The following is a 22453-nucleotide window of genomic DNA, read 5'->3' as shown; positions in this document are numbered from 1 at the left end:
GTGGAAGTGTTGCTGCCTTAACTTTAACGACAAGCGGGACAAGTGCGTGTCACTCCCGGGGAGTGTGTCTGCGGATTTCTGAACAAAGGGGTCACATACTCTCCACCTAGAAGAAAACCGCTGCCACCACCACAGCGGGCCAGGCACTCCCATCCCAGCATCTCTGCTGCTGCCTCCAGGCAGGCCTCCATTCAACCTGCTTGGGCCAAACACAAGCCTGACACACTTGTGATCTTTTAAAAACCACCAAGGCCTCCCACCGTCTGGTCCGTACTCCATCTCCTGTCACTGCCCTTCTTAAGCATAAGCTTCCTATGTAACAGAAGGCTCCAGACTGCCCTGGGCAGCCCTCACACTGTGCACCTCTGCTGCACACTCTGTCCTCAGCCTTCATCACCAGGAGAACAGGACGCGCCTTCAAGTCTCAGCTCAGACCACCTACCCCCAGGAACCTTCCCTGACCTCAAGACCATGTCCACAGGCCTTGTTCTATAGTAGTTTCCCGCAAAAACGGAGCCTGAGGCCAGGATTCACGGCAAGTGCTTTATTGAGAGGTGATCCAGGGAGGCCTGCGAAGGAATGGGGATGTGAGCCGGGGAAGGTGAGCAGCCAGGACAAAGGGCATTACCAAGGTGAGCACAGAGGGCAGTGGGGTTCAGTCCTGCTAGGAGCTCCAGCAGACAGTACAGAGCACAGCTCAGAGTTGTCCCATCCAGGGAGGAGGCTGACTGTTCATCCAAAGCACCCACCCATCACTGGCTGAGGGCTGCCCCAGGGGTGTCACTCCCTAGCACATGCAGTCTATCCCTCCACGGGCTTCCCCAGCCAGAGAACACCAGTCAGGGACTGCGGGTCCATGGGGCAACATGGGAATGAATGTAAACAGGATGTCAAGAGCACCCCCTGCACTCCCACCCCCAAGTGCATGGGTACTTCACTCACTATGGCAACTGTCCCCCTATTACAATAACCCATCGGCCCAGGGGCATGTCTGACGCTCACCCCTGCCGATGCCTGACACATAGGATGCACTGATAAACATTTGCTAAGTGAATGAGCGATGCTCAGTGTTGCCCTTAGGCCAGCGGACATAGGCCCGAGGAGAACACCACTATGCCCCCAAGGGAAGCCTGGTGGGCCTCCGGGACCACACACTCAAATGCCCCACAGGGCCAGCCCCTGGCCCAACGGCAGCCTCATCATCCTCAGCTCTCTTCAGCCTAGATCCCCACCTCTGTGTTCTTCCCAGTCTCTAAGGTGGCCACCCCAATTCACACATCCCCCGCCCCAAGTCTAGTTCCTGCGGGAATCCCTCCATTCCTTCCTGCCAGGCAGCAACAGAGGTCAACTCGGGGTCGGGGGTAAGGGGAGGTTCACTGGTTTCTACTTTCTTCTCTGTACTCTTCTGTATTCTCAAAATCTTCCAAAGTGAACTGCACTGCTCTTTTAATTAAACTTATTCACAGTGACTTACAAGAAATAATACAGAGAGATCCCACCTTATCCTCATCCAGTTTGCCCCAATTGGTAACATCTTGCAAAACTGTAGCATAATCTCACAACCAGAGCATCAATAAAGTCAAGATACAGGATGTTTTCATCACCACAGAATGCCTCATGTTGTCTTTGGATGATGGCACCTCCTTCCCTCCCACCCCCCCACTCGCCCCCACCCCCAAACCCCTGGCAACCACTAGTCTGTTCTCCATTTCTATAATTTGATCATTTCAAGCATGTTATGTGGAACAACTGGATATCCACATGCAAAAGAACACCATATACATGTACCTCACACCATATATAAAAGTTACAAAACTAACTCAAAATAGATCAGAGCCCCAAATGTATGAGCCAAACAATAAATCTCTTTCTTAAGAGAAAAGATAGATAGGGGCACCTGGGTGGCTCAGTCCGTTGGGTGACTGCCTTCAACTCAGATCATGATCCCAGGGTCCTGGGATCAAGCCCCACGTCAGGCTCCCTCCTCAGTGGGGAGCTTGCTTCTCCCTCTGCCACTGCCTGCCGCTCCCCCTGCTTGTGCTCTCTCCTTCTCTCTCCATCAAATAAATAAATAAAATATTTTTTAAAAAATCAGAGAAAGAGAGAAAACATAGGTAAATCTTTGTGCCAACGGACCAGGCAATGCTTTCTGAGATATGACCATCTGACCTAAAGCACAGCAACCTAAGGGAAAAAAAAGAAAACCAGATTTCATTGAAATTAATAACTTTTGTACTTCAAAGGTCATCATCAAGAGAGGGAAAAGGCAATCCACAGGGAAAAATACTTGCAAATGATACATCTGATAAGGACCTACCATTCAGAACATAGCCAGAACACAAACTCAACAACGAGAACAGGACAATCCAGTTAGAACCCAGGCAATGAGTCTGAGCAAACAGCTCTCCAAAGAAGATACACAAATGGCCGATGAGCACGCGGAAAGACGCTCAGTGTCACTAGTCATCAGGAAACACAAATCAAAACCGTGATGAGACACTGCTCCACACCCACAAGGATGGCTATCATCCAAACAAGGCTCACAGCAAGTGTTGGCAAGGGTGTGGAAAAACCCAAACTGGTCTGCCTGGCCGGCAGGAATGTGAATATAAAATGGTGCAGTTTTCCACTGCAGAGAACGGAGGCGGCCCCACAATACAGTCAACAGAGTTACCCTATGCGCCAGCATTCACAGGTGCAGACCCGAGAGAAATGGAAACACGTCTACGCAAAAGCAGCACTAGTCACAGTGAGCCAACAGGCGGAAACAACCCAAAGGTCCAGCAAGCCACACTGTATCCACATCAAAAGGGATGCAGCGCTTACACGGGCTTCGGCGTGTGCTGGGAGGCGCCAGACACAGCAGACCCACGTGCCATAGGACTGCAGGCATAGGAAATGCCCAGCACAGAAAAAGTCAGAAAGCAGGTGAGTGGCTGCCAGAGGCTGGGCAAGAAGGGAAGGGGTGATGTGTGATTGGTTTCTTTTTGGGGTGACCAGACGGGTCTGGAATGAGACAGCAGGGGGAGGGCTGCACAACCATGTAAATACACCAAGATCCACCGAATCATATGCTCTAAAAAGGTAAATTTTATGATGTGAATGACATCTCAGTTTTAAAAACCTCTGGGGCGCCTGGGTGGCACAGCGGTTAAGCGTCTGCCTTCGGCTCAGGGCGTGACCCTGGCGTTCCAGGATCGAGCCCCACATCAGGCTCCTCTGCTATGAGCCTGCTTCTTCCTCTCCCACTCCCCCTGCTTGTGTTCCCTCTCTCGCTGGCTGTCTCTATCTCTGTTGAATACATAAATTAAAAAAAAAATAAAATCTTAAAAAAAAAACAAAAAACCCTCGACTCACATAATTTTAGGTGCCAACACCACCTCCGCCCCAGCACTGGTGGGCCCGCTGTCCCAGGCAGAGGGAAGAGAGGCACAGAGGCAGCCCCATCCCCCAGGGACACCGGGCTGGAGAACACGGCCCCCTCCACAAAGCAGAACCAGTGTCATCATTCAATCAGGGGCCACTCTGGAGTTTCATAAATAACATTTATTGGCCGCATTCGCCAGTCTCACCCACATCCACGGTAGCTGCACGGCAACGGAGCACTGCCTGATGAGAGAACTTGGACCCAACCCTGGATGTGAGTTATAGGAGCTGAGAAAATGGTGGCTATCACAGACTCCTCCTGACTTGACGGCTTTCAGTAAAGACCTTGATTATGACTGACATTTTCATTGATGTTCTCGGCAGTGGCTGAAGATTCGAACTTCAAACCCAAAACAAGTGGCTGGAAAGCAAAGAGAAAGGCAGTTACTCGGAACCGTGCCCCATGCTGAGCCCACGCTGCCCTGGCAGGACCTGGCAGGGAGCCTCTATGGCGTGGAAGACAGGGGACCCCCACCGCGGAGGGGGACACCATCTGAGTCCCTGAGGAGCCCAGGCAGGAAAGCGTACAAGGATGCGATGCCAGGGTGTGTCGTAGCTGACTCACTTCCAGCCATGGGTCCTTGGATGAGGCACTCGGCCCCCATAGCCCATGCTCCCCCTCGGGGAGGGACGGACAGTCCCCACCTTGCGCAGCTGTGAAAGGGATCCGATGTGAGGAAGCTGCGGCACGCCCCATTGAGAAGGCAAGTGTGATGGTCACAGCTCCTCAAGGGTCCCGGCTGGGAAGGTCCCGAGCTCCCCTCCCCTCCCGAGGCCTTCACAGTTCTAGCAAACCTCTGCCAGGCCAGCCCGAGGCAGCCAGCAGGTTCTCCTGAGACAAGCTGGTTGTGGAGTCTGGGGGATCTCACAGGGCAACCCGTGGACACCGCAGCCCGACAAGATAGCTCTCCTGAACATCTAGCTGCCACCTGGGCCTCGGCCCAAAGAACCTGGCTCTGAGGCAAACGCCTCCTACACGATCATTAGCACTTTCCTTTTGGCCTCCCTGACCATCTACCTCACGTACCATCTACACCCGAGCTTCTTTCTTTACTCTTCCCAGAGTGGGCCCGGGGGGGGGGGGTCCAACTCGCTTTGATGGTCAAGTTGGCAAACACACACACACAAAAGATGCATCTTCACACAAAGCAAAGAAGTAACAACCTCACGGTTTTACGAGTCTGGTCATGCGCACAAATCGCCCAAAGCTGCCGACCCCCTGCCCCGGCCCCCTTCCGAACAGCACACGCCCAAAGAGGCTGCAGGTCCACACAGGCACTCGCATGCGGACGTACCCTGTGGCATCATTTGTAATCACAGGGTTAGAGGCAACACCAATGCCCAATATTGGGAGAGCAGACAAGCAGGGTGCAGAGGGGAGGGCCTTCTGCTTCCAGCCAGGACCAGAGACAAAGATAGGGCTAACCCCCTGCTGTGAACAACAACAAGGAGGACACTGGACAGAAGACACCTACAACCATTTTCAGATATTGGATACTTTCTAGAATATTCCTCTTACAAGAAGACAGATGCTTAAGAAGCAAACAAGTCAACATAATATAAATTTGATCTGCGTGCATTTACATACTGATAGTTTTGCACATCTTGTATCCACATACATTTGTATATCTGCATGTCCCTGCACACAAGTGTGATGAAAGAGCCTGAGGAGGAGACCAAAGGAAGCAGCCCTGCCTGTCCCCGGGCAGGGGGCCATGAGGGGCACCCCGGAGGAGGGCCGAGGTGGGGTTCCAGGTGACAAGGCCTGAGTGAGGCTCTTGGGGGCGAGGCTGGGGCAAGGGCTTTCCAAAATGGAGCCTCGATGGCTGGGACTGGGCTGGGGGTTGGGGGGGGGGGGGGGGGGCTTTATTCCCCAGAGGGCTGGCTGGGCGAGCGGCCTCTAACAGCCACCTTCAAGCTCGACGTGACGGAAATGTGCGCAAACTAGAACCAGTGCCAGGCCACAGGGACAAGGTGAAGAAAGAAAGGTGGGCAGCCCTAAGACGCGCAGTGCCCCACCCTCAGTTCTGATGTCCCTGGACTGCTTGTCCATTAAGTGTGTGCTAGATTGAGATCCCCACGCAGGGTGTGGGCAACTCTGGATGGTGAGAACAGCACCACGGTGATCCCGCTGCAGCCACTCCTCACCCTTTCGCTCAGCCACAGCCAACTTCTCCCACGTCCTTGACTCAACTAAACCCCCAGCCCCTGACCAAAACAGCCCGGGGAATGAGATGGGCCCAGGGCCCCCACTGCCCTCACCCTGTGCCTGCTCACCGAATGGCCACCATGACCCTCAGGACCGCCTGCAGGAGGGTCAGGAGGTTGAAGGGCAGGAGGGGGGCCGGGGGGCTCGCTCCCCTCCCTGGGGCCAGTGGCTCATGCTGGTGAAGGGCCTGGAGCTGCTGCCACTTGAGGAGGAGCCGCCTGTCACAGCAGATCCGCCAGCGGTTGTACCAGGAGCGCAAGTCCAGGGGGGGTTCTAGGCGAGAAAGCGAGTCAGGCCCTGGGCAGAGTGGGGACAGAGTGCCGTGTGTGTGCACAACACACACGGGAGAACCCTCCAGAACCCAGGGCAAGGACACCAGGTGTTCCAGCAAGGCTGGCCACAGCCCCGAGAGTGTGGACGCTGACCGACATCCAGGAAGATGAAGAGAACACTGCTGTGAGCTTATTTCTGGGCTGACTGCGGGGCTCATGCCAGCGTCTTTATCTCTTACAGCCACGTGATGAACTCGGTATAGATGAAAGAATACACAATTTAGCTGGGATGTGCTTCACGGTAATCTTTTTTTGGGGGGCGGTTGTTTTTCTTTTTTTGATGGGGGAACAAGTGGGTGAAGCTCAGATGAAACCAGGCTGGCAAGAAACTGATAATGAATAGATCTTAGTGATGGAAACGTGGGGTTTATTTGGGTATCTGAAAAAAACACAACCACAAATGGGACTCCAGTGTTTCCATTTCCCTGACACTAGCTTTTGAGATCTGCTTTGGTCAACATGGGACCCTTCTGATATCACAACTTAATTATATTACTCTACTAACGTGCTACAAGTTACACCAGATTTATATATTACATATACCATACATATACTCTATTTGTCATATTATACACGTTACTACTCTAATTACACTAATATGCAAAAGCATAATTAATATAAAACAGTATTTTCTTTATTAAACAATCCTACTGCAAAAGCATATGGAAGAAAAGCAAATGAGCCTCCTCTTTACAAAGAAAACACAAGATGAAAAATACAGATTTTTCTCTTTAAAATGGAAATAATCTGGATTTGAGGCTAAGGGAAATATTTTTAAATCACTTTTTTTAATGTATTTTTAAATCACTCTATACAAAGCTCAGGGGGAGACAGATCCTAATTGTCCTGGTACCAGTGAAACCTGGGCTCTCAGTCCTGTCCTGGGAACACCTTCTGGACTGAATGGACTAAGGCTTGACTCGTTATTTGTATAAATTGCCTCAACTATTAAACGAGGACTGGAGTAAAAGTTAATACTGGTTTTTGAAAATGTATCAAAGTGATGCATATGATTCAACCATAAGCTGAGCTTTCAGCTTTTCTTAAAGATGCAGAGAATTCAAAGCCAAAAACAACCAATAAAAATAACCCATAAATGTGTGATTATACAGTTAAAAGAGCCGTTTCTCCAACTGTTCTTGTCCTCTTGCTGTGGTTTCTTTCATAAAGGGATTTCTGGCTCTTCTCCCCCAAACTGGAGCCAACGTGCTGCTTTCTGTTTATAATATTATATGGCCCCCGGTCTTGCTCTTCGGGTTCCTGAGCTCCCGTCGTCCCCACCCCCGCGGGGAACCCATGACTGTCAGCCCAGACGCACACCACCAACCCGCATCCACACCCACACAGGACTTCAGCTCTGCAGATCCACAGGAATGGGGTCCAACTGCACAGGCTGCAGCCAATTGTTTTCCCTCGCCGCAGTGTGTCTGGGGCTCCCTCCCGTCGTCCCTAAGGGCTGCGTGCTCTACATGGCAGGTGCCACATTTCAAACACACCCCCACATATGTCCGTCCTCCCACTGGGGGATGCTTCGACTGCTTTGGATACCTTGTCAAGGACACTGCAGCTGCAGACAGGCATGCGTGTGGGAGTGTCTACCAGGCATTACCGGACATGGGCTTGCTGGAGGCAAGATGACGCGGATTACAGAAGGTGATAGATGGGAGAAATGGGTGACGTGGTCAAAAGGTACAAACTTCTAGGTATAGATCCTGGGGATCTAATGTACCGCACGGTGACCACAGTTAATAATACTGTATTATATATTTGAAAGTTTCTGAGAGAGTAGATCTTAAAAGTTCTCATCATAAGAAAAAAAAATTTGTAACTATATGAGGTGAAGGATGTTAACTAGACTTACTGCCCATTCATTTCACAAAATATAAGCATCAAACCATTACACCATACATCTGAATCTAATATAAAGTTCAATGTCAATTCTATCTCAATAAAAAATAATTTGACAGGGGCGCCTGGGTGGCACAGCGGTTGAGCGTCTGCCTTCGGCTCAGGGCGTGATCCCGGCGTTATGGGATCAAGCCCCACATCAGGCTCCTCCACTATGAGCCTGCTTCTCCCTCTCCCACTCCCCCTGCTTGTGTTCCCTCTCTCGCTGGCTGTCTCTCTCTCTGTCAAATAAATAAATAAAATCTTTAAAAATAATAATAATAATAATAATTTGACAGATGCCTCTAAACAGCCCCCACAAACGCTGTGTACATCCATGCTGCTCCTAACTGCGTGACTCTTATTATCAGGGGAAATACATATTTTTGCAGCATTAAGAGGCGGGCATGCTGGCTGGTGGCCACTCATTTCCTGTGCACTCTCCCACCCATCCCTGTGCTCCTGAGTTTTGGGCACACTGCTCAAACTGCTCACCCATCACAGGAACCCAGTGCCAGCCTGGCATCCATCCATTCCCTCCTGCACAGATTCCAGCAAGGGGTGCTCACCACACAGAGCACGGGAACAGCTGGGCAAGGGGAGGACCTGATGCAAACCACCTGGCATGTCCACTCCTCGGTTCATGTGCAATGCAGAGGAAGCACATATGTTGGCCATCGGAGCCGGACAAGGCCTTCAAGAGCAATCCAACCCACTTGTTTTAGAGACAAAGAAAGTAAAGGTGGGGATGGTGCTGACGTGAGTACATGAGTATATTCTAGCTCACAAACACGTAAGTCTATGAACATGCTCTGGCACAGATACATACTGCATCAGGAACACGTGAATGTGTGCTATGCACTACATCCGCCATAAATATGTGAATGTATGCATACTAGCTCTCAAATACATAAATGTATAAATATACTGCAAAATGAATACATACCTAAATATGATGTCATGAATATACTGTGTGTCCTGCATATGTAAATGTTGGCATGCACACCATATCATCAGTAAATGTATTTACTAGGTCATAAGCATATGTATGTATACACCAGACACACACACACACAAGCAAACACACTATGTCACGAACTATACAAGATTAGAACTTAAAAGAAAACACACTTTAGATACCATCTAACTCCAGGCTGCAAACTGGCTTCATCTTGAAAGCCAAAGCAGATAGACCAGTAGAGTGTAAGGCTTCTCTAGGTTCACTGGGGGAAAATGGTAGGTGGCTAGCGATGCCTGGCACGAGAAGGGGGTGAAGACGCAGTATGTGTACCGCCATCTCTGTTTTACAGACATCCGGGGATGAGAACAGTCTCCCCATCCCCACCACGAGACCCCCACCTTCCTTGGGGAGTGAAGGGATCAGACATGTATGCTCAGTTACCTTGGATGCCTTTACAACTCTGCTGCCTTTTCACCACCTAAAAGAAAAGAATGGGGGCAGATGTGTCAGCCCAGCCTGGTGGTCTACCAGAAGGGTGGGTCCAGGGATTGGGCTGGAAACCAGGAAAGGGCTGTGGCCAGCTCAGAATGCAAGCCATGGTCCCCTTTTAAAGGACCTCTGAGTCTTGAGGCGCCTGGGTGGCGCAGTCGTTAAGCGTCTGCCTTTGGCTCAGGGCGTGATCCCGGCGTTCCGGGATCGAGTCCCACATCAGGCTCCTCGGCTGGGAGCCTGCTTCTTCCTCTCCCGCTCCCCCTGCTTGTGTTCCCTCTCTCACTGGCTGTCTCTCTGTCACATAAATAAATAAAATCTTTTAAATAAATAAATAAATAACCTCTGAGTCTTAATTCTGGGGACAGTTTGCTACTTGATGAGAGAAAACCAGCAAATGATAAGTGCGTGAAGGCAGAAAGGAAGCCTCAGCTGACCACCCAGGACACCCAGAAAGCATGGGAGAGAAGGGGCCATGGGGCTAAGGAGGGCTGGACCGGGCCAGAAACCCCAGTAGTCACTGCCCTGGAACCCAGAGACCTGGAGGCACCAGACAGAGCTGAAAAGCCAGGACAGAAACTCAGAGGGAAGGTCCTTCCCGGCCCTTCCCTCTGCCTGCCAGGATGCCCAGAGAGCTGGAGAGGGCACTGAGGCAAGGTGAGGAGATAGAGGAGAGGAGGGAGGAACAGGAGGCAGAAGAGATGGCATTAAAGGTAGGGGCAGCGATGAGAGACCCCCCTTCAGAGACCAGTTCGACCCACCCTTCCAGCACCCCCCAGGACACCAAGCTGGCCCTCCCCTGCACACGCCCACCTCCTGCACTCTACTTCCTTCACTGTGCCTTCCAGGAGACCCCGGACACCAGTGGAGGCCACTGTGGAGAAAGAACCCAGCACCCTCCACCCCATCTCTGGGTCCCGCTGGGGCCTCGCTGCTGTGAGCCTCCCTCTTACCTTCTTGTGAGGCCTCAGCACCTGGGGCACCCAGTAGGGCATCACGGCCTGATCCCTAGGCATCGGGAGGCGGCCCCCAAAGCGGTGGCATGGGCAGGGGCATGCCTCGGAGGTTTTGGGGATATAAAACCGGACCATCTTTTGGATCTAACAGAGAGGAAGGGAAGAGAAGGTCCAAAGGGGTTGTGCCCCAGGTTGTGTCTTCCTAAGACAGGGCCCTGGGGAGCTCCTCTTCTGTGCCCTCCCACAGGCCCACCCCAACCACCCAGCTGAGGAAGCAGTCTCCTCTTCATGACATTCCCAGGGGCCACCTGCACCTCTGCAGTGGGAGGTCTGCATGGCTGCCATGGTGGGACATGTGCATTACAGTCAGGGGACGTGGCTCTGGCCTGAGCCTGCAGGCCTCCAGGAGCGGCCCCTGGACACAACAGTTGGCCTCTCTGAGCCTCAGCATTCTTGGCTACAAAGCTTTCTGGAAACACGGGTCAGACTCTAAAATGGACAGTGTCTGATCCAGCAAATCCACTCTGGGACACATGAGCATCTGCAGAACGATGCTCGCAAAGAACACGAGCTATAGCATGGCTGTAGTGGCCCAAGAGCCCAAGGGCCTGTCTGGGAGAGATGCAGGGACACCAGGGAATGGGGCAGCCGTTGGAAAGTGCGAGGCAGACCTGTCTGTCCTGACACGAATGAATGCAGAGACAAGATGTGGGGTGGGAAACGTACATGCAGGCCCATCATGCTGCCATGTGCAGTTTTTATAGAAAATCTATATGCCATGCTTCCCGGACATGAGTTGTGGGGGACCATGGCCTTGTCCCATTCTGTACCCTCCCCCACAGCCATGCCCTTTGCCCTGTGACCTCCGTTCCTTCTGGCAGAGGGGCAGTGTGGAGGCTGCCCCTGGATTTTGCTTAGGCCATGCACTGGTTTCACCCACAGAACGAGGAGGAAGTGACAGCAGCCAGGTCTGGCCGGGCAAAGAGGCCACACAGGCCTCTACAAGGTCTGGGCCTGCACACTGGCCCCAAGATCAGGGACAGGTGGGGCCAGGCCACCCAGCTGAGCCCCTCACGACGACAGGGACTGCTATTTCAAGCCAGGCAGGCAGGCAATGTGTTACATGTCGCTAGTGAAAGAGCACATGCACAGCACATCTCCGGGCCACACAGGGACGCCCCGGGGGAGGCACAGGCGGGGTGTCCCCTCTGTACCACTGTAAGTTCCCACCATGCGCTCATGTCACACATTAGAAAGACAATAAAACCTACATGTGAGTGGACCCTGCTGACTTCCCAAGGCAGAGGAGAAGCAACCCAGAGCAGGTGTGCGACATACTGCAAAGCACAGGACCCCACAGGGGAGGGCTAAGGGGTCGAAGGTTCATCCAAAGGAGGAGATGGAAGAGGTTCTGGAGAACCCAGAAACCTCCATCCACCCCTGCCTCCTGCCAACATGGCACTGGCCGACAGGACAGGCACACGCAGGCCCCTTTGGCCCCATCCTCCAAGCGCTGGCCGAGCACACTCTCTGCGGCGTGCGCTGCGCTAGGAGGAAGGACCCATCCAGCTACCAGAATAAATGCTGGGATGCAGGGAGAAAACTCCAAGCTGGAAAAGTCTGTCTGGGAAGCATCACCGAGCCGCGGCACAGGGGGCTGGCTGGGTGGAGAAGGCAGGCGAACAGCACGTGCCTGTTGGAGGGCCCTCAGGATGTGGACAGAATGAACTTTCCAGGCGGACCCCATGGGTTGCCTGCATAAAAATCATTTCCCAGCCCCCCCTTATTGAAAGACCCAGCTTTACTCCAGGGCCAAAGTGCCCAGTCCCAAGGGATCAGCATCGGCCCGTCAGGGCTCTGCCAGGAATGAGTGCGGAGGTGAGGACAAACAGGTGAAAAAGAAGTCGGCTGGGGCTTCTAGGAATTTTTTATCCCTGATAAGAAAGCAGGATGGGAGGGTAAGCCTTCTAAGCCCCCCTGAGAAAAGGAGGACCCCAGAAAGGCTCACTTTCTGCCATGTGGACCACGATGTAAAAAAGAGACCCACAGCCACCATCTCGAAGCACTAAAGGTGACAGCACCAACACTATGAGTAAAGGATAAAAAGATTCTGGATCCTTAAACACACTGTTTAGCCATAAAGCCAATCCTAGAGGAGTCCTCTCTCTACCAAGACCTGGATGAACCCATTGTGGGTCAGTTTTCTGTTACTAACACCTAACACCTCCCCTCTGCTGGAAGAGGAGCTGGAGGGGCAAGTGGAAAGGAGGCTGGAGCCAGGCGGGAGCAAGATCAGGAAGGACCCCAGGAACTGTGTCAGAGACTTTGGTCCATACTCAGAAGTTGGGAGCTACAGAGGAGTGAGAGGACCAAATCCACAGTTTTAAAAGCTCATAGGGCTGCCGATCAGAACATGGACAGCCAGAGCTAGAGAGGATAGAGACAGGGAGACCAGCTGGAATACAAGAGACAGGCTAGGTACCTTGGCTTCTGTATTCCTTCCATCCTGCTTAGGGCCACCTCCTCCCTGATGTCCAGCAGTACATCTCAGTGGGGAGAGTTCTGGATTCTAATTCCTCATCTGCTATGAACTGTGTAACCCTGGAAAAGCCTGCCCCTCTCTGGACCTCAGTCTGCCCATCCTTTAAATGAGTACAATAATGCCTACCCTGCCCAACTTTCAAATGATACAGTGACCAACAGGAGGGACTGAGGCCATCAACACTGCCTAGAACAACATGACTCGGTCATCTTAAAGCCAGTGACCCCTTTGAGAGTCTACTAAAAAATGAGAAATGAGAGAGAGGGCCTCACTACAATCTACTGATATTAAAAGGGCAATTAGAGAATACTGATGATAATGAACAACATCGTACCAATAAATCTGACAATGATGAAATGGACAAATTTCTTGAAGCTTGCTAAAGAAGAAGCAGACAACCTAAATAACTCTGTATCCACAGAAGACATTAAATTTGTAGTTAAAAACCTTCCCACAAAGGAAGCTCTGTCCCAGATGGCTTCAGAGGTAAATCCTACCAAACATTAAAGGAAGAAATAATACCAATTCACACAGTCTTCCAGAAAACTGAAAATGAGAGAATACTTCTCAACTCATTGTAGCAGGTCAGCGTTACCCAAATACAAAGGCAAACAAGGACAACGCAGATCAATATCCCTCATGAATACACATGCAAAGCTTTTAATCAACTGTATGAAGGAAAATGCATCATGATTCAAGAGGGTTTCTCCTAGGAAGTGGTTTAACTTTTGAAAATCCATCAGTGCAATCCATCATATTAACAATGATGTGATGACCTCAATCGACACATAAAATCCAGTGTTCATTTTAGATAAAACCTCTCAGCAAACTAGGAAGAGCCAGGAACTCCCTCAGCCTGACAGGGCACCTAAACCAATGGCTAACATCAAACTTCATCGTGAAAACCCAAATGCTGTCCCTCTAAGATGAGAAAGAAGACAAGGACATCTTGTCTCCCCACTCCACTCAGCGGTGTACTGGAAGTTTTAGCCAGGGTATCAGGCAAGAAAAATTAAAGGCATCCAAACTGGGAAGGAAGGAATGAAATCTCTCTCTGTAGATGACATGATGATCTATGTAGAAAATCTGATAGAATCTACAAAAAGAGCTACTAGAAAAAAGGAGGTAAGCATTAGTGTAGGATACAAAATCAAAATACAAAAATCAGTGGTATTTCTAAATACAGCAATCATAAACTGAATTTTTTAAATGCTGTCATCAAAACTATGAAATACTCACGGATCAATCTGACAGAAGGTGTGCCAGACCCGTGCACTGCTGACTGCAAGCAACCCCTGAGAAACATGAAAGGCCTACACGGAAAGAGAGATCACTGCGTTCTCAGGTCAGAAGAGTCAGTATCATCAAGATGATGATTCTCTTTATGCTAATTTACACAAAAAATACCAACCAAAATCCCAGCAGGACATTTCTGTAGAAACTGGCAATGGGACTCTAAAATTCACGTGGAGGGGCGCCTGGGTGGCTCAGTCGTTAAGCGTCTGCCTTCGGCTCAGGGCGTGATCCCGGCGTTATGGGATCAAGCCCCACATCAGGCTCCTCCGCTATGAGCCTGCTTCTTCCTCTCCCACTCCCCCTGCTTGTGTTCCCTCTCTCACTGGCTGTCTCTATCTCTGTCAAATAAATAAATAAAATCTTTTTTAAAAATTAATTAATTAATTAATTAAAATAAAATTCACATGGAAATGCAAGCAAACTAGAATGCCCAACTTAAACAGAACCAGCACTGGAGGACACACGGCTCCCTATAAAGTCAGAGTAATGGAGACGGCGTGGCGGTGTGCAGACAACCAGAGCAGCAGATGGACGGAGTCCAGGAACAGACCCACAGCTACATGCACAGCTCATTTCTGGCAAAGGTGCAAAGGCCAGCTGGTGGAGAAAGCACAGCCTCTATGACATATGGTGTTAGAACAACTGGACACCCAAGACGAAAACAAAGGAATGTCAACCCATACCTCAAGCTATACACAAAAATTAACTTAAAATGGATCACAGAACTAAACACAAACTGTAAACTATAACAGTTCTAGAAGAAAATAAGGAGAAACCTTTCTGACCTTGGCTTATGCTAAGATTTGTTAGGAATACTCAGAAAGCATGTCCCACTGCTGTGCTGGGGGGAGGGGCACATCTAAGCAAGACCCAGAAAAGGTCAGATTGATAAAGTGAACGCCATCAAAATTTAAAACTTATGCTCTGTGAAAAATACTGATAAGAGAATAAAAGGACAAGTCAAAAACATGGAGAAATGCTTACAAATTGAGTTATCTCAAATTATGTGCAGAATGTATAAAGAACTCTCGATACTCAATAATTTAAAAAGAAAAGCAAACAACCCAATGTTTCTAAATGGGCAAAACACCTGAACAGACACATATCAAGTAAGACATGCAGATGCCAACAGCATATGGAGGAGACACTCTGCATCACTGGTTACTATGGAAATACAAACTAAAGCCACAGCAAGACACACACCTATTAAGATGGCTAAAATTTTAAAAAAAACTGAGGAAACCGCGTGTTAGTGAGGATGTGGAGGAACTGGAACTTTATACACTGCTGCTTGGGATGTAAAATGATACGACCACTTCAAAAACAGGTGAATTTCTTAAAAAGTTAAACATACACCTACCCCATGATTCAACAAGTCCCTCCTAGGTCTTTGCCCAAGAAAAATGAAGGTGTGGGGCGCCTGGGTGGCACAGCGGTTAAGCGTCTGCCTTCGGCTCAGGGCGTGATCCCGGCGTTGTGGGATCGAGCCCCACATCAGGCTCCTCTGCTATGAGCCTGCTTCTTCCTCTCCCACTCCCCCTGCTTGTGTTCCCTCTCTGGATGGCTGTCTCTATCTCTGTCAAATAAATAAATAAAATCTTTAAAAATAAAAGAAAAATGAAGGTGTGTTCATGCAAAGACTTGTACACAAACGTCCAGAGCAGTTTTCTTTGTAACAGACAGAACTTGTGGAGACGGTGCAAATGTCCTTCACTGGACCAACGGCTGCACTGCGGTCAAGTTATATGATGGACACTACCCAGCACCACGCAGAAACCACATGGAGGAAGCTCGGAAATAATTATGCTGAGTGAACGAGGCCAAAGAGGACCTACTATATGATTCCATTTATATAAAATCTGAGGAAATGCAAACTGATCTGGGGTGACAGAAACAGATTGGTGGTTACCTGGGGACTGCAGGGTGGGGAGGGCTGGGGGGAGTCACAAAGGGGCACAAAGAAATCTTTCAGGGTCGTGTGGATGCACGTCGTCCAGCGGCAGTGGTGGTTTCACAGATGGATATCTATGTCAAGACTTAGCAAACTGTACATTTTACATATGTGCAGTTATCACATATCAGTCTAACTCCATAGATTTGGTTTTCGAAAAAATCTGGATTAAAAAAAAAACACACAACCTGTCTCCCAGAAATTGTAAGATATCACTCATACAACATCTATGATTTTCAGGAGTGACTGGTCCCCTGAAGTTCACCCTGGACTCAGATGAAGAAGCCCTGGTCCAAGTCACCTACCTGTTTTCGGGGTCTCAGGGACAAAGGGACCCAGTAAGGCAATGCCGCCTCGACCCTGGGCACCGGCAGGCAGCCCCCGAATTTGGCCTGGCACTCACAGCAGATGGGCTCTCGATGAACAGTGCTGGGGACGGGACACATCTGAGCAAGAGCCAGAAAAGACAGAATTAAACATGCTGCTGTATTTGCAATGTGAGCCAAGGAACTCTCTTGAATAGTAAATCAATGCTTGGAGACAGCCAGGGTTGAAGCAGGGTGTCCAGGGGCAGGGTACAGGGGCCCCAGCTCCTCCTGCAGGTCAGAAAGAGGCAGGCTACCATGGCTCACTCTCCAGAATCCATGACAGGGGGACCAGCAGAGCCTGCACACCAGGTGCTAGGATTCCTAGCCACTTCCTGCTGCATTACCATGAGCAGGTCTGGGGAAATATAACTGACTGCAGTGGGGAGAGGGTTGCTCTTTTTGGGTGTCAATCTGCCATCAGTGCTTTACATTCACAAAGGCTTCCACATCCAGCCAATGTGATCCTCACCAAGCCCACGGGCAGGAAGGAGAGGGGATGTCATCCTCTCCAGGTTCAGATGAAGAAGCTGATGCCCAAAGCAGGTACATCAGGGGGCAGTGTTGTTCTCACAGGCCTCTCAAATTCCTGTCTTGAAGTGTCTTCAGGAGCCAGGAGTGGGGGAGACAGTGGGTGACCCTACACAGAGACACTGGGGGCTAGGTGATGGGCCCTGGAACCGCAGACTCTGTGTCTGACACATCCTCACGAGATGCTGTCTGTGGACCCACCCACATTCTCCACTCTCACAAACCCACGGGCTTGCTGGGAATTGGAGCAAAGTTGCTAAGAGTTTGCTTTCCTTACCGAATGATCTATAAGGCACACTTCTTTCCCAAAGATTTGAAATGTGCTCTTCCTAGAAAACAAGAACAGGAAGGCTTAGAAAGTTCTGGGCTTTGTGTAAATTGAGGGGGGAGGCAGGACTGCAGGGTGAGGACGTGGGCCAGCTTTCTTGGAACTGACTCATGTCACTCAACCTCAGGGAGGGAGGGGGCATCCTCCTGAGACTAAGAGGGGGTAGGGGCTGACAAGAGAAGCAGGTGTGTGCATGCTCCTGAATGTCAGGCTAGTGTAACATCCTGCTTTCCCAAGCTTACTCACTTCACACACACTTCAGTTAAACGTGTGCTGGGCCCTTTGGGAATGACAGGAAGGCTCCACCCTGGTGAGACCTTTCCAACCACAATCCCTAGGGCACCCCCGAGCTTAACTTGGAATACCGAAGGCAAAGATTGTCCAAACTGTACGCTACACAAAACTGCCCTGGGGTCGCGGCAGACTGTGCGACTCCTCTCCATTACCGGGCCCGCCCCCAAAAACAAGTTGCTAGAATGCCACTCGGAGTCCCGGGGCGGGGGGGGGGTGCATAAAGGGAACGAACACAAAACAAAGCAGGTCTCCCCTGCCGGTGGTGTGTCCGAGTGCTTTGTAACGTGGGAACCGTAGGTGACACAGTGCTTTCGTGTTTCCTTTTACCGTAAGCATCCTCGTGACCGTCACTTTATTACGGCACCAGCGCCAGGCCTCTGCGCTCTGCACGCCCAGCTCATGCTTGCAAACAGAAGCGGCGGCAGGCTGCCGGGCAGGCGTCCCGCCCCCGCTGCCAAGGCCGGAGCGTGGGGGGGGGGGGCACCCCCAGCTCAGTGCCCGCACTTCAAACGGGTCCAATCTCCCAGGACCCAGCCCCGAGGCTGACGCCCGGCTCTCTTAACAGACTGGCTCACAGGTCAGCCAGCGAAACTCGTTCTGGGGCTTTGTGCCAACATTGCGGGGCAAGAGCAGATCCTTCTGTGTCGAGGCTGTCAGGCTCCAGGAAAGCGCGGCGGACGGACGGACGGACGGTCCCTGGCCACCGTCCCCAAGGTGGGGACGCACCCGAGCCTGAACACCCTCCCCTGACGTTCTCAGGTCGGGAAACACTACAAGGCCCTCCGGTGCTTACGTCAGCGTAGGCGTGCGCTCTGCCCTGCCTACGTGCTCCAGCCAGCGCTGGGCCGGAGTGACCTGGGCCCGGGCCCCCCAGGGACGGGGCTGGGGCCGCCCCGGGTGCGGCGTCCGCGGCCCGGCGAGCGGGGCTCAGTGACACACTTGCCTGCCGCGACGCGCTCGGGGGAGTGCGTGCTGACAGACCCAACGGACACCCGAGGGCTCCCGGAAGTGCCCGCCGCGGCTCCGGCAGGGTCGCGGTGGTGGAGGCCGCGGTGACCATCGTGAGGCTGGTGACGACAGCAGAGCCGGCCCTCACGCGTGTGTCTCCTCCCCGCGGCTAACGCGCGCACGCACGCACGCGCACGCACGCGCACGCACGCACGCGTACGAGGCCGCCCATCCCGAGTCCCTCCCCTTCCGCCCCCTCCCCGCCGCAGGCCCCGCCCTTCCGGTCCGACGGCCCCGGCGCGCCGCTGACTCGCCCGAGCTTAGCCAATCATGAGCTGCCTTCTATGCATGTACCCTTATCTGGAGGCTGACTGGCTTCTGGGGCGTGGCCTCTGCGCTGGGGGGGTCACTGAGGGCTTGGGGCGGAGGGGAACGCCCCCGGGCCGCCTCCCTCGGGCGCCGCAGCCGGGTCTCCGCTCCCCGCACGGCGCCGTGCTGGTGCTTGGTGCTTGTCTCAAGTTCGGATTCAGCTGCGCGCCCGGCGTCTGGGCCCGAGTCGTGGCTGTTAGAGACGCGTGTTGTTCCTGAGCGACCTGGGCTTGGGCGGCCGTCCGGTGGGCTCCGAGAGGACGCCAGGACGTACAGCTTGGGAGAGCCGGAGGCCGTGTGCCTCTCGCTCCCCGCAGACTCCGGCGGGCGCCTCTCGGGAACGAGTGCCCCCCACTTGGAAGGGTTCGTGCGGACTGTCGTACTCTCGGCCCGACCCAGCATTGCCCGAACCGACCTGAGTAACCAGCCCTGACGGGCGACCCGGGTGCGCTGCCCCGGGTTCCGGGCTCCGTAACCGGCCAGGGACAGGGCTGAGCTTGCAGCCGGCGCGCTCACGCACCCCCGCTGCCCGGGCCGCGCCCCCCGCAGACCCGCGGGCACGGATTTCAGGCCACCCGTGCGTGGGGTATCCAGGAACCTCACCGCTGACCTAGCGCTTTATCCACAGCTGCCTCGTCTCTGCCTGCCTGGGAGTGCCGTCGGCTTCCCGCTTTCCGCATCCTCCTCCTGAGCTCTGGGGTAAAAGACGGGCCGGGCCCATGCCCCCTGGACTTGCTGTTCCATGTCCACAGTAGCTCAGCACTGCCCCCGTCCCCTCCCCAGGAATGGCTGGAAGGACTGACGAATACCAGGCTTACCGAGGATGTCGCAGCTGCCAGTTGATACCACCGTCAGCAAACCGTTTGGCAGTATTTACAAAACCTAAACCTATGAATGAGGACCCTATACCCGAGCGGGTTCCTGACTCAGTTATACACCCCAGAGAAATGAGAAGGTCCACCAGAAGGCAGGACAAACAGCCACAGCAATGTTAACAGCTCCAAACTGGAAATGACCCAAATGCCCCCTCATAGCAGAAAAGATGGAAGAAAGAATTGGTGGCATTTCCACATAGAGCAGCACGACCTATGGACGGAGAAGAGCACACAGATGCACCCCACAACAGTGTGGAGAAGCCAGGCCCCAAAGCAGGCACGTGATTCCACACGTAGGACCCTCCAGGCGGGAAAGCAAATCCCTCACCATACAGCCCTGCCCTGGGTGTTCAGAGTAACCAGGTCCTGACCCCAATCCTGGCCCTGCCGCTCCCTCACTGTGGGTATCAGGCAAGTCACCCCACTTCTGCACACCTGGGGGTAAAGCGGTCTGTAAAACAGGGATAACTGTGGGCCCGATCTACAGGAAGTTTGAGAAGGTCGGTAAAACCGAGCATGCCGTAAGCCTCCCAGGCGGGTCAGCTGTCACACGTGAGTGTGGCAGATCCTATTTTTTCCCTATATTTTCCTTTTCCCTTCCTACTTCAGGCAGGGGTTGGCGCACTGCCACCGCCTCAGAGGAGGCCAGTGGGACCAGAGAAGCCTGTGGCTTCCAATCTCTGTCAGGCTTGTGTTTCCAAAGCCCCCAGGTAGAAGGAGCAGAGAGAGAGCTCTGAGTCCCAGCCATGGTGCAGTTGTGCAGTGTGTTCACCAGCCAAGGGTCCCTGGCTGAGAGCATGATGAGTCAGGCTTGTATTCAGCCTACACTGGGCCTGGGCCTGCCCCTGGGCTAGCAGTGGCTCAGCAGACACCGGACACCTGGTAGCAGGAGCCAGCAGACCAGAGGGGACCATGTGACCTGGCTCGAAGGGGATGGAGAAGTGGTGGGCCGCTGAGGCAGGCATGACCAGCACCTCTGCAGCCCCCCAGCCCCCACAGCACTCACATGCTGATGGCTGTCAACTCCTAATAACTGCCTGATGCCCACTGACGACCCTCCAAACCCCTGTCCAGTAGCAGGCCAAGAGTGCCAGGGGTTAATGCCCTCGGTGGTGACGGGAAAGATGGATAAGTATCTGAGCTTCTGGCCTGCAGGTGGGACAGCTGTGGGGCGTGCTCCAGACCATCTCCCAGCATCCCTGCGGGCCTGAGCCCCAGCTGCCCACACTGCTGCCCCCTTGATGATGCCCTTTGCACCACCCCTCACTCCCCACACCCTATCCCAGGTCATCTCCCCAGTAATTTATTTGTAGATCCTAGCTCAGGGCTGGCTTTTAGGGGAACCCAGCCAAGAGAGCCCCTTCCTGCCACCCCTGTGACCGTCATCTACAGCCTGGAGGGGCTCTTTCAGATTGTCATGAAGCCTCGTACCACCTGCATCGGGGACAGAGCCCAGAACTGGGGCCACCTGTGCCCTCGGAGAGCTGGTAGCAGAGGGGGACTCTCCCCAGTCACCCCTGCATGTGGTGAGGGTGGCAGGCTGTGGCAGCATGAGGCCAAGTGAGCGCTAACAAAGGCTTTACAAACAAAACCAACCCTGGGCAGATGCGGGGAGAGCAGCAGAAGGAGGGCAACCGCAGCCTTGTGGGTGCAAGATGAGGGACAGGTCTCCAAACACACAGAGACGGGGCACAAACGACCTTCTGTCCCTTGTTCCAGACTGGATTTCCCGAAGATCTGAACCTCCTCTAGGAGTAGAAGAGAAAAGGGCCTGTCCTCTACTCCAAACGAGGACCCGAGCCCACAGTAAGCAGCAGAGTGTGGGGAGACCGGGGGACCCCAAGTGGGGACACCTCTGTGTGACCCGATAGAGCTGGCTGCCAAGCCTGAGGGCCCAAAGTGGCAGGTCACACCCCTGCCCCTGCGGGTGGACAGAGCAAGGGAGACACCATCCAGCAGCAAGGACACTGTCCTCAGGACCATCACAGCCACGACCGCACTGGTCCTGGGGACCGTGGCTGGAGGACTGTCCTTTCCACATGTCCACATCCGTACCCTCGAGAACATTGTTACTGCTAACCCAGAAGTTGTAATTTTGTTTTGAGGCTTGTTATTACAGGATAACCTTGACTGATGGACCCATGACAGGCATAGAGAAGGAGCTCTACAAAGCTAAACCTCATGGGTTTGCTAAAAACATGATTTAAAAAATGTTTTTTCAAACTTTTTTTTAAAAGTAATCTCTACACCCAACGTGGGGCTCAAACTTACATTCCTGAGATCAAGAGTCACACGTTCATGTCCCCCATTGGGGGGCACTTTGGGGTCTCTTGGAAGTATCCCTTCCCAGTCCAGTCTGGGTCACAGTCATGCCACGTGCTAGCGACTCGTGTGGTGTATTAACGGCCCCCCGGATCCAGGACTCCTTTTTTCAGTCCGACTGGGGCCCTGCATATGTGACCGGTCCCTAGTGTGCAAGTTGGCTGCCCCAAACTCACCTTTCCTTGCGGGATCGCAGGTTCCATCATCACCCCTTATTGTCCCCGCCTCTCCAACCACAACATTCTAGAACTCTCTTTGATGTGCTGTGGAACATGGGCTCCCTTTCCTTCTCTTTCACCACATCCTGTGTTCTACCAGGGGACATGGCACCATCACCACCACCATCCTTACTGTCATCAGAGCGCCACAAAA

General features: G+C 52.7%; 1 protein-coding gene across 1 annotated transcript; it reads right to left on the bottom strand.

Annotated features, from left to right (window-relative positions):
• Positions 1 to 3526: 3526 nt before the first annotated feature.
• On the bottom strand, positions 3527 to 18490 carry CUNH16orf95 (chromosome unknown C16orf95 homolog). Its single transcript, XM_008702791.2, has 7 exons — positions 18361 to 18490; positions 17223 to 17274; positions 16355 to 16495; positions 10258 to 10404; positions 9257 to 9293; positions 5704 to 5908; positions 3527 to 3787 (listed from the first exon to the last, which is right to left on the bottom strand). The coding sequence occupies exons 3-7, from the start codon at positions 16493 to 16495 to the stop codon at positions 3769 to 3771; spliced, it is 549 nt and encodes a 182-aa protein (XP_008701013.2). The 5' UTR covers positions 17223 to 17274; positions 18361 to 18490; the 3' UTR covers positions 3527 to 3768.
• Positions 18491 to 22453: the final 3963 nt, after the last annotated feature.

This window comes from Ursus maritimus, unplaced genomic scaffold (genome assembly GCF_017311325.1).
Source record: "Ursus maritimus isolate PB19 unplaced genomic scaffold, ASM1731132v1 scaffold_19, whole genome shotgun sequence".
Taxonomy (NCBI): domain Eukaryota; kingdom Metazoa; phylum Chordata; class Mammalia; order Carnivora; family Ursidae; genus Ursus; species Ursus maritimus.
This window is presented reverse-complemented; position numbering and strand designations above follow the sequence as displayed.